This window comes from Tursiops truncatus, chromosome 19, assembly GCF_011762595.2.
Source record: "Tursiops truncatus isolate mTurTru1 chromosome 19, mTurTru1.mat.Y, whole genome shotgun sequence".
In the NCBI taxonomy this organism is placed as follows: domain Eukaryota; kingdom Metazoa; phylum Chordata; class Mammalia; order Artiodactyla; family Delphinidae; genus Tursiops; species Tursiops truncatus.
The window spans coordinates 19,463,793-19,478,438 of record NC_047052.1 but is presented as its reverse complement, the minus strand read 5'-3'; the positions used below and the strand labels follow the sequence as shown (position 1 = coordinate 19,478,438).

The 14,646-nt window shown below is 38.2% G+C and overlaps 1 protein-coding gene across 1 annotated transcript in view; it reads right to left on the bottom strand.

The window, feature by feature from the left end:
* TERB1 (telomere repeat binding bouquet formation protein 1) overlaps nucleotides 1-14,646 on the bottom strand; it is a 30,206-nt gene that overhangs the window by 6,795 nt on the left and 8,765 nt on the right. Inside the window, exons 7-11 of the mRNA XM_033845354.2 lie at nucleotides 13,915-14,040; nucleotides 12,626-12,783; nucleotides 4,939-5,288; nucleotides 3,572-3,636; nucleotides 3,184-3,279 (exon numbers count right to left, since the gene is read on the bottom strand). Of these exons, the coding sequence (XP_033701245.2) occupies nucleotides 3,184-3,279; nucleotides 3,572-3,636; nucleotides 4,939-5,288; nucleotides 12,626-12,783; nucleotides 13,915-14,040 (795 nt within the window). The remainder of the gene's footprint in view (nucleotides 1-3,183; nucleotides 3,280-3,571; nucleotides 3,637-4,938; nucleotides 5,289-12,625; nucleotides 12,784-13,914; nucleotides 14,041-14,646) is intronic.

The window sequence follows — 14,646 nt, the reverse complement described above, 5'->3', positions numbered from 1 at the left end:
TTTAGCATGGTGACATGATACAAAGCACATATGAGGAAGAGAAGTTAATAGCAATACACGTTACTTGGGGGTTGGTGAGACTTGAGACTGAAAGACTGCTAGTAATTTAGGCATGAAGGAAAAGGGGCCTGTGTGGGAAAGAAAGAAAGAACCAAATATGATAGACTAGAAATAGGGGATGTAAGGAGAAAAGATAGTTATAGATGATTCAAGGTTTGAAATCTGGGGGGCCAGAAGAATAATGGCAACACTAATAAAAATGGAGTGGCTGGAGGGGGGGCAGTTTAAGAGGGAGAAAGATGTTTTGTTTTGAATACATTAAGCTTGAAATAACAAAATATTAAAGTGAGTATGTCCTAGGTACAGCTGGATATGGAAGAATGAGGCTATAACCTGAAGTAGAAGTGAAGTGTGGAGATACAGATTTGAAAATCATTGGTAAAATGATAGATGATGCTAGCTGCATCTATGATGCTGCAGCAGAGTTGAGTAAGTGCTGTAGACTATATATTGGGGGGAGTATCTGTAGAAATTTGGCAGGAAGATAAGATAAAGGAATAAAGGTAATAAAACGGAGAGCTTTATAGACTGTAAACTTCCTGAAGTGAGGACTGAGTTCTATTCATCTCTGATTCCAGTGCCTGCTGCAGAATAAGCACTCCCTAAGTGTCTGCAAAATGAATGGTCACTGAGGGAGCAAAGCAACTAGGAAGGAACTATCTCAAACAAACTAAGGGATGAAAGGGAGTTAACAGTTATAGAGCATCCATTCTACGAACTGGAATATTTTTGACCAGAGGTTCCCAACTGTCTCACTCTGTGGCATCTTTAAGAGCTTGGTGATTGGGACTTCCCTGGTGGCGCAGTGCTTAAGAATCCACCTGCCAATGCAGAAGATACGGGTTCGATCCCTGGTCCAGGAAGATCCCACATGCTGCGGAGCAACTAAGCCTGTGCACCACAACTACTGAGCCCACATGCCGCAACTACTGAAGCCCCTGCACCTAGAGCGCGTGCTCTGCAGCAAGAGAAGCCCGCGCACTGCAACAAAGGGTAGCCCCCACTCACTGCAACTAGAGAAAGGCCGCGCGCAACAATGAAGACCCAACACAGCCAAAAAAAAATTAAAAAAAAAAGATCTTGGTGATTTTTTCACAGCACCCTTAGGCCAAAAGAAATACCAAATGTTCTGTTAGGTCCAAAACAACTCAATACGTATTTATGTTCTAACAACTTGGTAGCCATTTAAAAAAATAATAGACCTAAATTTGAAATATATATATATATTTGTATTTCATTCTTATTAATTACGATTACTTCCTAATGGGATTTGTGCAACAATTGGGTACAGCACAAGTTCTCAAAACTTGTAATCAGACTGGACACTGCCACCCTCATTTCCTGTTCCACAGATTTTCACGTGGTGCTTGCTTTTTAAAAATCACAACAACTGGGACTTCCCTGGTGGTGCAATGGTTAAGAATCCGCCTGCCAATGCAGGGGACACGGGTTCGAACCCTGGTCTGGGAAGATCCCACATGCCACAGAGCAACTAAGCCCGTGCACCACAACTACTGAGCCTGTGCTCTAGAGCCCGCGTGTCACAACTACTGATGCCCACAATGAGAAGCCACCGCAGTAAGAAGCCTGCACACCACAACGAAGAGTAGCCCCCGCTCGCCACAACTAGAGAAAGCCTGCGTGCAGCAACAAAGACCCAACACAGCCAAAAATAAATAAATTAATAAATAAATTAATTAAAAAATCACAACAACCACTGAAAACCCAGCTTCACAAAGATGTGACATCATCAAAAGAGGTGTAGTACAATCTAATGGTGAAACTGTGAACTACTTTGAGCTAGTAGTTTACGTGGTGTCCAGAAGATGTTGACCATTTTGTGTTTCACTTATAAAATTTTAAATATTGTGTAGTGCCCTTGTGAGTTCACTGCAGAGCCCCAGGGAGCTCGGGTGGACAGTTTGGGAACTATGGTTTTCAAATGAGAGGAGAGGATTTCAAGGAATGGTAGTTGACAGTGCAGAAATACTAAAGACAATAAGAATCTTTTAAAAAGTCATTGGTTTGGGGGTTAAGAAAGAGGTTTCAGGTAACCTTTAACATTAAAGTTTAGTAGAATGGCAATAAAAGAAGCTAGACTGCAGGGAGTTAAGAAGGGAAAGAATACGCTGAAAGAGAAGGGAACAAGAGCAGGAATCTGGTAATAGATGGTGGAAGAAAGAACAGATGAATACTTGAAGGGACAGCAAATCACACAAAGTATTTGGGTATTTTTTAAGATGAGGAGAAATGAACATAGTTTAAGGTGGGACAAATGGAGGTAACGAATAGAAAGGGACTAAAGAGAAAGCCTACACAAGTATTATTATAAAATGGGGAGAAAACATAGATGGGATTTGGATTATAGCTAGATATTAGTTTTAGAGTAAAAGAGATAAACCCTTCATCTAAGACAGAAGAATAGTAATATTTTGAGCCTAGTGTGGAATAGCCTCAGTTTTCTCCAAAGAGCAGGGTGCAACAGTAAGAGTAAACGAAGAGCAAATACTGGGATATGAAGGAGAAGAAGGGAGGGAATAAGCACTGTGGAATTCTGGATTATTTATAATCCAGAACATATACCTATTTATTGGCTCTCTGAAAATATAAAAAATGTTTACCTTACTCAGTAAAGTTAAACTTATAGATGGTGACAGAAAGAGAATAATAAAGTAATTTTTTAAGAGTATTAGCTGCTGAACCGGCTTGCAGGGCAGAAATTGAGACACAGATGTAGAGAACAAACGTATGGACACGAAGGGGGAAAGCGCTGGAGGGGGGTGGTGGTGCTGTGATGAACTGGGAGATTGGGATTGACATATATATACTAATATGTATAAAATGGATAACTAATAAGAACCTGCTGTATAAAAAAATAAATAAAATAAAATTCAAAAAAAGAAAAAAGAGTATTAGCTGCATTGATTCATATGAGCAAATACTGGGAACACAGACTAATGCAGATAGAAGGTATTAATTCGAGTGTTTTATGAGACCCCAGATTGTTATTTCTCCAAAGGGAATGAACTTTAAATCACACAGGTAGAACTATTACAAATTCTAGTTAATTAACATCATATAAAGCTTTAATTATGAAACAACTACAATTAAAAAAATATTTACCTGAGCATCTATACTTCAATATTTTGGAACAATTGTCTGTTGCTAGAAAACCAATGACTTCTTTATTTATTATATCTGAACATAATGTCAATGGATCTGGGGAAAAAAATTGCAAAATGAAAGATATTTTTGATTAGTGAAAAGGACCTGACATTTATAAGATTTATTAATTCTCAAGAGTTTCATAAACTGTAGCCCAGTACTCCACTTCCAGTCATCCTAGTGGATATACGGAAAGGATATCAATAAAAGGTGACTAAGGCGTTTAGACCAGAAAGAGAGTCAAAGGCATGGCTTATATGTTAGAGGGAAGATATTACTTTTAGCTATATTAATCACCTAAATATGTTTTCTTGAACAATCAAAGAAGAAACATTTTTAGTCATACCTGTTACTGGTAACTGTTGCTTTGTGTTTTTGCCAATAGGAGTTGGATGTTTAAAAATATGGTCGCTAAAAGAAAATAGACACCAGATTAATAAAAGTAAACATATTGTTTGGTATGTGAACAAATCTTTCCATAAGCAGTAGTGTGATTCTGATGTTTGACAGGCAGAAAGAGCTGGAGTCAGGATCTACCAAAATCTACCAAATTCTGCCAAAGTATGGTATGCAATGGTTATAGCCTTGTTTCTAAAAGTGGAGTTAACTACTATATATAATAAAAAATAGATAAACAATAAGGACCTATAGTATAGAACAGGGAACTTTATTCAATATCTTGTAATAATGTATAATGGAAAAGAATCTGATAAAGTATATATGTGTGTGTGTGTGTGTATATAACTGAATCACTTTGCTGTACACCTGAAACATTGTAAATCAACTCTACTTCAATTAAAAAAAAAAAAAAGTGGAGTTAAACAAGACGCCAGAGGTCAATAATACTGATGCCAGCAGAAACATGGAAAAAAAAAGTTATAAAAGAGGAAAACAGGAAGGAAGGAGAGCAAAAAAGAGGAAATAACAAATTCATTGGGCCAGAGGGCAAGAAGGTTGGCCCAAGAGCATATCCCACTACTTCCCAATTCTATATCCCTGAGAAATCGGGTTAAAATTACATGAAGAATGGTTTTGAAAAGGAAAAAGGGGGTGTGATGATGTAATCCATCTGTCTAACACTTAGTTTACCCTGCAGCCTCCCCAGAACATAGCACCATTCTCTTCAGTTTCCCTCCTAGCCCAATAACTATCAGAAGAGCAGAACACAAGAAAGGCTTTAGGAAGAAAAGCTGCAATTCCAGGTCCAGCCCCACAGGCTACCCATGAGCAAGAAAGGACATACACTGGAGGTGAGGTACAGGGAACAAATGAAAAGACAAGCCTAAACCAGATTTTCATCACTCCTTACTCCCTTTTATCAAGTTAAACTTACAAACTGGCTTTTGCTAAATTACTGATGGATTATCAATACGTGCATTGTTATTTCAGCTACAGAGGTTCAGTTTAAGTTTTCTGAGTATCCCTTCTAAAATTCAAATCTGATCTTGCCACTCAATTTAAAATCGTCAGCGGCTCCCTATACTCTATAAGTTATAACAGAAAATCTTGAGTAGTATTACATGCAAGGCCCTAGATAAACTGGCCCATACTGGCCCATCCAAACTCCTTTCCCAACATTTCCTACATTAGGCTCCTCCTAAAACCATGCTTATCATTTCTATATCCCAGTGTTTAAGAGTATGGCACATAGTACTACACACACACACACAAATGCTGAATAAATAAAAGTTAGAAACAATTATTAAACTATACCTTGATTGAGAAACAAAATTCTTTTTTTCAAAGGTTGTTTCTTCACGTAAGTTTTGATTGCAGCTTGAATTGGCTTTACATAAAGTCTTATTTTGCTTACTCTCCCTATAACAAGCATTAACTGGATTTGCACTCTTTAACAGGGTCTTCATTTGATCATCATTTGTACATGCTTTGGACATGACTTCATGGGACTTATAACTCTGAAGCTTTCTAGACTGGCTTTTATCCCTATCTTCTGCTTTGGAACCTCCACCACTGCTATCTGCATGGAGGTGTTTCAATGTATTTTGAATATTTATGTTCATAGATGAAACATAATCCTTATATTTTTCTCTTTGTACTCTTTCCTGTAATGTAAAAATAAGTAAATAATTTCAAAATAATCATTTGCTTTATAATTCAATTTACACTCCCTTTAAATAATGCAGAAAAAGTTTATGATTGTCAATAGAATATACATTATAAAGGGGGTAGTTTACATTAGGAAGGAAGGGGAGAATATTCTTTAAATGATTTGGGGACATTGGGTAGTCAACTTGGGAAAAAGATAAACTGAATACATATCTCACAATTTACACAAAAATAAAGTAAAAATTAACTAAATATTTAAATATAAAAAAATGAAATTATATATGTTCTAAAAGAAACCATGATGTTTTAATATTCTCAATGGGAGGAATACCTTTCCAAGTATTACAAAAAAATCAATAAATCATAAAAGAAAAACCTATACTTTACCACATAAAAATTTTTTTTAAGTTCTGCTAGAGATGAAGAATATTGGGGGGTGGGGACCCAGAGGAAAAAAGGGCCAAAAGCAAAATCAAATACAAATCAAAACAGCTAGAAAGAATATGTATGTCATATCTTGAGTTACAGTAGAATTTTTCTAGTAACATTTATAAAAAGCTACTACAATGAACTATGAAAAAGATCAGTAACAGTGTAGAAACATAGGAAAGGAGATGAACAGTTCACAAGAAAGGAAATATAAATAAATAGCTCTTACACATATGAAAAATGCTCCAACTCACTTTAATAAGAGAAATAAACATTAAAGGTAAATGAGATATCTTTCTTTATTTTATTTTTTTTACATTTTGGCCCCACCGCACAGCATGTGGGATCTTAGTTCCCCGACCAGGGATCGAACCCGCGCCCCCTGCATTGGAAGTTCGGAGTCTTAACCACTGGACTGCCAGGGAAGTGCCATAGACATCTTTTTTTTCTTTTTTTTGCGATACGCGGGCTTCTCACTGTTGTGGCTTCTCCCGTTGCGGAGCACAGGCTCCGGATGCGCAGGCTCAGAGGCCATGGCTCACGGGCCCAGCCGCTCCGCGACATGCGGGATCTTCCCGGACCGGGGCACAAACCCGTGTCCCTTGCATCAGCAAGCAGACTCTCAACCACTGTACCACCAGGGAAGTCCCTAGACATCTTTCTTCATCTATGACATTGGCAAAGACCAAAAGGGTATAGGGAAACATTCTGTACATTATGGGGGAGAGTGTAAACTGGTACACCTCTATGGAGAAACAATTTGACAGTATCTTTCATAATAAAAACTGTGGGACTTCCCTGGTGGCACAGTGGTTAAGAATCCGCCTGCCAATGCAGGGGACACCGGTTTGATCCCTGGTCTGAGAAGATCTCACATGCCACGGAGCAACTAAGCCTGTGTGCCACAACTATTGAGCCTGAGCTCTAGAGCCCATGAGCCACAACTACTGAAGTCCGTGCGTTCTAGGGCCCACGTACCGTAACTACTAAGCCCACGTGCTACAACTACTGAAGCCCGCGCACCTAGAGCCTGTGCTCCGCAACAAGAGAAACCACCGAAATGAGAAGCCCACGCACTGCAACGAAGAGTAGCCCCCGCTGGCCACAACTAGAGCGAGAAAAGCCCAAGTGCAGCAACGAAGACCCAACGCAGCACAAAACAAACAAACAAAAACATTGTGTATATCTTTTAAAAAAATCCTATAGATATACTTTTACATGTGCAAAATGTTAATGTTATTAACTGCAGTATGGTTTGTAATAGCTAAAAGTTGGAATCTGAAAGTTCATCTCAAGGGGAACTAGCATATCCATCAGTGGAATACTCTGCAATTGTAAGATATATAGGTAGACAGATAGATAGATAGGACTTCCAGGTAAAGATGATGACTTTAACACCCATATTTACTTTCGTTCCTTCCAAAAAAACAATTAGAACAACAGTTCTTAAAAAGGCATAGGTGGACTTCCCTGGTGGCGCAGCAACAAAGACCCAACACAGCTAAAAATAAATAAATAAACAAATTTATTAAAATAAATAAATAAAAAATAAAAAGGCATAGGGATTTCCCTGGTGGCACAGTGGTTAAGAATCTGCCTGCCAATGCAGGGGACACGGGTTTGATCCCTGATCCGGGAAGATCCCACACACCGCGGAGCAACTAAGCCCATGTGCCACAACTACTGAGGCTGCGCTCTAGAGCCCGCAAGCCACAACTACTGAGCCCGCGTGCACCTAGAGCCCGTGCTCTGTGACAAGAGAAGCCACCGCAATGAGAAGCCCACGCACCGTAATGAAGAGTAGCTCCCACCTGCCGCAACTAGAGAAAAGTCCTTGTGCAGCAATGAAGACCCAACGCAGTCAAAAAAAAAAAAAAAAAAAAGGCATAAACCCACAAGGAGAAGCATAAATTCCACAAGGAAAAATGGAAGAAGATACAAATGGAACAAAATTTTGGAATTGGAAAGCAGATAGGTGAATGACAGCCTATTTAGCAGACTTGATAAAGTTGAATTTAAATAAATGAAGCAGGGTTTCCCTGGTGGCACAGTGGTTAGGAATCCGCCTGCCAATGCAGGGGACACAGGTTCGAGCCCTGGTCTGGGAAGATCGCACATGCCACAGAGCAACTAAGCCCGTGCGCCACAACTACTGAAGCCCACGCGCCTAGAGTCCGTGCTCCACAACAAGAGAAGCCACCACAATGAGAAGCCTGCACACTGCAACGAAGAGTAGCCCCTGCTCACTGCAACTAGAGAAAGCCCGCACACAGCAACAAAGACCCAACGTAGCCAAAATAAATATAAATAAATAAATAAAGCAGACTTAGGCTTCCCTGGTGGTGCAGTGGTTGAGAATCTGCCTTCCAATGCAGGGGACATGGGTTCGATCCCTGGTCCGGGAAGATCCCACATGCCGCGGAGCAACTAAGCCTGTGTGCCACAACTACTGAGCCTGTGCTCTAGAGCCCGCGAACCACAACTACTGAAGCCCGCACAACTAGAGCCCGTGCTCCACAATGAGAGAAGCCACCGCAATAAGAAGCCTGAGCACTGCAATAAAGAGTAGCCCCCGCTCGCCGCAACTAGAGAAAACACCTTGTTTTAGATGCAGGGCCTCCCCATCCCCAGGTCTGCCCAATAAACTCTTTGGGAAAACCAGGAGAAAAAATCAGAATTGTCATTGATATATTTAAAAGAAGAATGCCTGTTAAGTCTTAAGTCCATGAAATGAGAATAAGATAATTGAAAAGGAGTAAAAAAGAGGCTTTGGTAACTAAAAACATAATAGCAGAAGTGAAAAACTTAATAGGTTAGTTTAAAAAGTAAATATGAGAACATTTCCCAGAATGTAGAACAAAAAAAGAGAAGAAAATAAGAGAGAAATGATAAGAAGGAATACCAGCTCAAGAAGTTCAACAAATAAATAATAGGAGTCTCAGAAAACAAGGGAAGAGAAAACAGGGAAGCAATCATCACAGCATAATGCTATAAACTTTCCCAGAACTGAAGGACATAAGTCGACAGATTGAAAGGGCCCACTATGTATATAACACAATGAATGAAAAGAGACTGACACCACACTGTAAAATTTTAAAACACTGGGGATAAAAATTATATAAGCTTCCAGAAGGAGAACACAGGTCACACCAAAGGATCAGAATGGCTTTGGACCTCAAGAGTAACACTGGAAACTACAAGACTATGGAGCAACACGTTTAATATACTGAGGTGATTTCCAATCTAGAATATTTTGTCCAACCAAACTATCAATTAATTCTGAAGGCAAAATAAAATTATTTTCATATTTACAAGATCTCAAAAAAATTACATACTATGTACCCTTTTTCAGAAAGCTAAAGAAGAATGTAGCCCACCAAATGGGAAACTAAACCAAAAAAGAGAGAATGACACAGGATCCAGGAAATCAGGAATCAAGGAAAGATACAAAGAGAATCATTAAGATGATGGTAAAGGAGTATCCCAGGGTAACAGCTGTGTACATGACATAAAGGAGGTACCAGTTCTTAATTTATTGCTCCTCAACTCCAAACCTATCCTCCTTTGTCCTGCATTGTAAAACTTAAACTAGACTCTATAGACCACTATTCTAGGGCTAGCCAGTGTTAGACTCTGACATCAGAATGTGCTAGAGGGGCAATACAAGGATGGAATAAAAAGAAGGGACTTTTTCTTCTTTTGGTGCCGTGTTGTTTTGAGTGGTGGCAAGTGGAGGCAGACTTGTATTATAGGAAATGCTAAAAGAGGTTCGTAGGGCTTCCCTGGTGGCGCAGTGGTTGGGAGTCCGCCTGCTGATGCGGGGGATACGGGTTCGTGCCCCGGTCCAGGAGGATCCCGCATGCCGCGCAGTGGCTGGGCCCGTGAGCCATGGCCGCTGGGTCTGCACGTCCGGAGCCTGTGCTCCGCAACGGGAGAGGCCACAGCGGTGAGAGGCCCGCATACGGCAAAAAAAAAAAAAAAAAAAAAAAAAATTATTAAAAGAAAATATATCATAAGTCAAACTGAATGCTTAAAATGTGTGATTACCATTGTATGTAAATATTATTTTATTAAACATTAAAATATTTTTAGAAAAAAGATAGCTGTTTAAAGCAAAAATAATATTACTGGGCAGTTTATGACAAATGTAGCAGTAAAACGTATGGCAATAGCACAAAGAACAAATGGAAATGTAAGCACACTATTGCAAAGGTCTTACAATATTACATGAGTGGAATGATATTATTTGAATATAGACCATGATGAGTTAAAGATGTGTATTATAAATCCTAAAGCAATCCCTTAAAAAACCAAGAATATTTAGCCAATAATCTAACATGAAATATAGAAGAATATTTAAAAATAATATAAAAGGTGGCAGGAGAGCAGGAATAAAAGGAACAAAGAACAAATGGGACAAACAGGAAGCAAATAGCAATATGGTAGACTTAAACCCAAATATATCAGTAATTACATTAAATGGTAATGAAATGATCACATCAATTAAAAAGCAGAAATACACAGGATAATAAAGACCAAACTATATACTGAAACCCATGCTAACTATAAAGACATAGGCTATAGGTAAAAGAGTATGTCCAGGGACTTCCCTGGTGGCGCAGTAGTTAAGAATTCACCTGCCAATGCAGGGGATATGGGTTCAATCCCTGGTCCAGCAAGATCCCACATGCCGCGGAGCAACTAAGTCCATGCACCACAACTACTGAGCCTGTGCTCTAGAGCCCACAAGCCACAACTACTGAAACCCCCGCGTCTAGAGCCTGTGCTCCGCAACAAGAGAAGCCACCACAATGAGAAGCCCGCACACCGCAACAAAGAGTAGCCCCTGCTCGCCACAACTAGAGAAAGCCCATGCACAGCAACGAAGACCCAATGTAGCCAAAAATATATAAATTAAAAATAAATTTAAAAAAATAGAGTATGTCCATCAACTGATAAATGGATAAGTAAAATGTAGTACACACAATGGAAAACTCTTTGGCCATAAAAAGCAATGAAATACTGATACATGCTGAAAGATGAATGAGCCTTGAAAACATGCTAAGTGAAAGAAGCCAGTCACAAAAGACCACATACTATGTGATTCCATTCTTATGAAATACCCAGAATAGGCAAATCTGTAGAGTTAGAATAGAAGATTGGTGGTTGCTTATGGCTGCGGATCAGAGTGTTCAGGGAAATAGCTAAAGGGTACAGAGTTTCTTTTTGAAGGAATAAAAATATTCTAAAGTTGACTTTGGTGATTATTGCACATATCTGTGAATAAAAACTACTGAACTGTACACTTTAAATAGGCAAATGGTATATGAATTACATCTCAATAAATCTATTTTTTTAAAAAAGGAAAGAAGTACTGATATATACTACAACATGGATGAACCTTGAAAATGCACTAAATGAAAGAAGTCAGTCACAAAAGACCACATATTATATAATTCAATTTATATAAAAAGTCCAGAATAGACAAATACAGAGAGACAAAAAATAGATCAGTGGTTGCCTAGGGTTGGGGGAGGATGGATGGGGGAATACAGAGGGTGACTGCTAAATGGTATGGAGTTTCTTTTTTGGGGTGATAAAAATGTTTTAAAATTAAATGTGGTAATGGTCACACAATTCTGTGAGTATACTAAAAACCAATGAAATGTATACTTCAACTGGGTCAATTGTATGGAATGTGATTTATATCTCAATAAAGCTCTTACAAAGATATAAATGTAGCAGGATACTTACTCTAGAGTTGGTTACACTGGTGAGAGATTAAATATTTTCTACATGTCCATCAATAAAAGACTAGTTAAATCAAATATGGTAATCTATGATATTGAATACTACTCAGTCATTTAAAAGAATAAAATTACTATACTAAATTAGATACTGTGTTTTTATTTTTTTAAATGCATGCACATACAAAGACACAAAGCATACATACATAGTAAAAATATGGAAATGGGGTTTCCTTGGTGGCTCAGTGGTTAAGAATCTGCCTGCCAATGCAGGGGACATGGGTTTGAGCCCTGGTCTGGAAGATCCCACATGCTGTGGAGCAACTGGGCCTGTGAGCCACAACTACAGAGCCTGCACTCTAGAGCCCGTGAGCCACAATTATTGAGGCAGCATGCCACAACTATTGAAGCCCGCATGCCTAGAGCCTGTGCTCGGCAACAAGAGAAGCCACTGCAATGAGAAGCCCACACATGGCAACGAAGAGTAGTCCCCGCTCGCCTCAACTAAAGAAACCCTGGGGGCAGCAACGAAGACCCAACGCAGCCAAAAATAAATAAATTAATTATTTTTTTAAAATATGGAAATGTGTGTATGTGTATATATACATACATAAACATGTGTATATATACAGTTGACCCTTGAACAACATGGGGCAGTTGAAAATCCACATATAACTTTACAGTCAGCCCTTCATATCCACATTTCCACATCCATTGAATCAACCAACCTGAGAGCCTGAGACTGTGTAGTGCTGTAGTACATATTCATTGAAAAAAATCCATGTATGAGTGGATTCAAGCAGTTCAAACACCTGTTCAAGGGTCAACTGTATGTGTGTGTATATATATACACACACATACAGAGAGAGAGAGATTATTACTTCTCCATTCTTTCTCCTTCTTGAACGCTTATTATACAAATGATAGATCTCTTGGCTCTATCTTCCATGTCTCTTATTTTTTCAGTCATCATTTCCACTTTTTAAAAATATTTTTTCTGTGTTCAAGGATGATTCCTCAAGTATTACTAATGAATTTTAAATTTAAAACCATTAAAATAAAAAGTAACTTGGCAAGAAAAATATTTTACCCTCCAATCTGTATTATTAAAAAATATTTTAAAAAAGTTCTACATTCTTTGAAACAAAGAAGCCAACCTCATTTCCTTCTCTTTCAAGCTGTTCTATTCTGTGTAGAATTTCCTTCGCTTTCTTCCAGTAATCTTCAAGATTCTTCTCTTTCATATTTATGTCCTTTAATTGTTCTTCATTTTCATCAAAAGAATATTCTCCTAGACTTAGAGATAACTTCTCAGCTTTATAATATGGGAAAAAATAGGAGTTTATCTATTACTAGAAATGTTATTTTAACACTTTTAATAAAGACAAACTCATACCCCATACCCCCTTCTCTAAATTTTGCACATCCAAACCATCTTAACTGCCTAAGTGGTACTGAAAATAAGTGGAAAGCAAGTGCTTGGCAGAGGCTGAGGACACAAAGAGTCATAAATTAGATTTTACTCTTCAGAATTATAGAGAAAAGAAAATAGCAAGAAAACATGTTATGCTAGGCATACAAACACCCTCAGGTTTATGGCTACTGGTTTTAGTTTTTTTTTTTAACACAGTTTCCATAAAGTGGTTCCTTCCTATATTCTTTTAAATTCTCTTTTTACATATTGTGGCAGCAGTTTTCTCCCAAAAGACCAAAATCCTTTTCATGGCCACTTTCTCTATGCTTCAGCCATCAATTCCTTCAATGCACCAGGCTCCCTCCTCTCACAGGACATTTGTGCCTCACTGTTGCGTATGCCTGAGACACTGGACCATAACAAACTCCCTTCTTTTCACCCAATTAACTCTCTACATTCAGATTTCAGATGAAGAATCACTTCCTCCCAAAGCCTTTTCTGCTCCAAGTCTAGGTCACAGTCCCTGTTACAGGTTAAGATCTGTGCTCCATCCATTCTTAACCTGTACGTTAATTTATAATAACACATTCATTTTTGGGATTATTCAATTACTACCTATTTCTGTAGTTACACTAACCTCTGTAAACACATAGACTATTGTTTCTTATCACTGTATCCCTAATGCCTAGCACAGTGCCTGGCAAATAAGAGACACTCAAACATTTTTTAAATAAATAAATTAAGGTATTTTATGTTATGATTTAATCATAAGTCACTTGTAGCCCTCAAATTTAAGTCCTACAGCTAACTCTGTCCACACTGCATTAAATAAGTGAATTATCTATACTGTTGTTCTCTTCCATATAAGTTTTTTACACGCTGTAGTACTCCAGTTGTCACGTCAAAATTATATAATCTGCTTTTCAAATGTAAGAAGAGCTTGGGAGCTAAAGGGGCTTGGTTCATCAAAGCAGATATAATTCTCTTGCATAAAGTTTGGTTAGTATTTTTTTAAAGTAATAGTAAACTTACTAATTTTTTTGCAGTTGTGAAGCACAAAAGTGGCAGCTTTGTTTAGTTCCTCGTCCTGAGATTCAGTTAAGACTTGTATCATGAGTGGAAGCCCATTGCTTTTAAAAAGGTCATACTGATTTTCCTCTGGAAAACACATCAAAGAGTAAAGCAGAAGATAGTTACTTTATTTATTTATTTATTTATTTATTGGCCACACTGCGCGGCTTGCAGGATCTTAGTTCCCTGACCAGAGATTGAATCCTGGCCCCGGCAGTGGAAGTGCAGAGTCCTAGCCGCTGGACCACCAGGGAATTCCCAATAGTTATTTTATCTTAAACTATATGCATGAGGTCATAATTCTTCCTTGTGATAATTATGAACATAGTTCAAATTTTAAGATACAGAAAAACAAAGTTTAAAGGTATTTTCAATTTAGAAAATAATCTACTTATATAAGATACCTAAGTCTCATAAGTGATAATCTCTTAAACACAGTGATAAACACAGCCACAGAGCAGTGTCACACCTCATAAGAGTAAAGAAACTGCCCTCACTTGGTTTAAAAAAAGGTTTTGTTGTCAATTATACCTCAATAAAAAAATAAAAATTAAATTAAAATTTTAAAGGTATAGTGAATCCTAAATTATACAGAGGTGAAGAGAAAGTATAGAGAAATAAACGAATGGAGAGAATGGAAAATGAGGGAAGAGAGAGCAGAAGAAGCAAGAGAGAATAAAAAGAGGGAAGTGG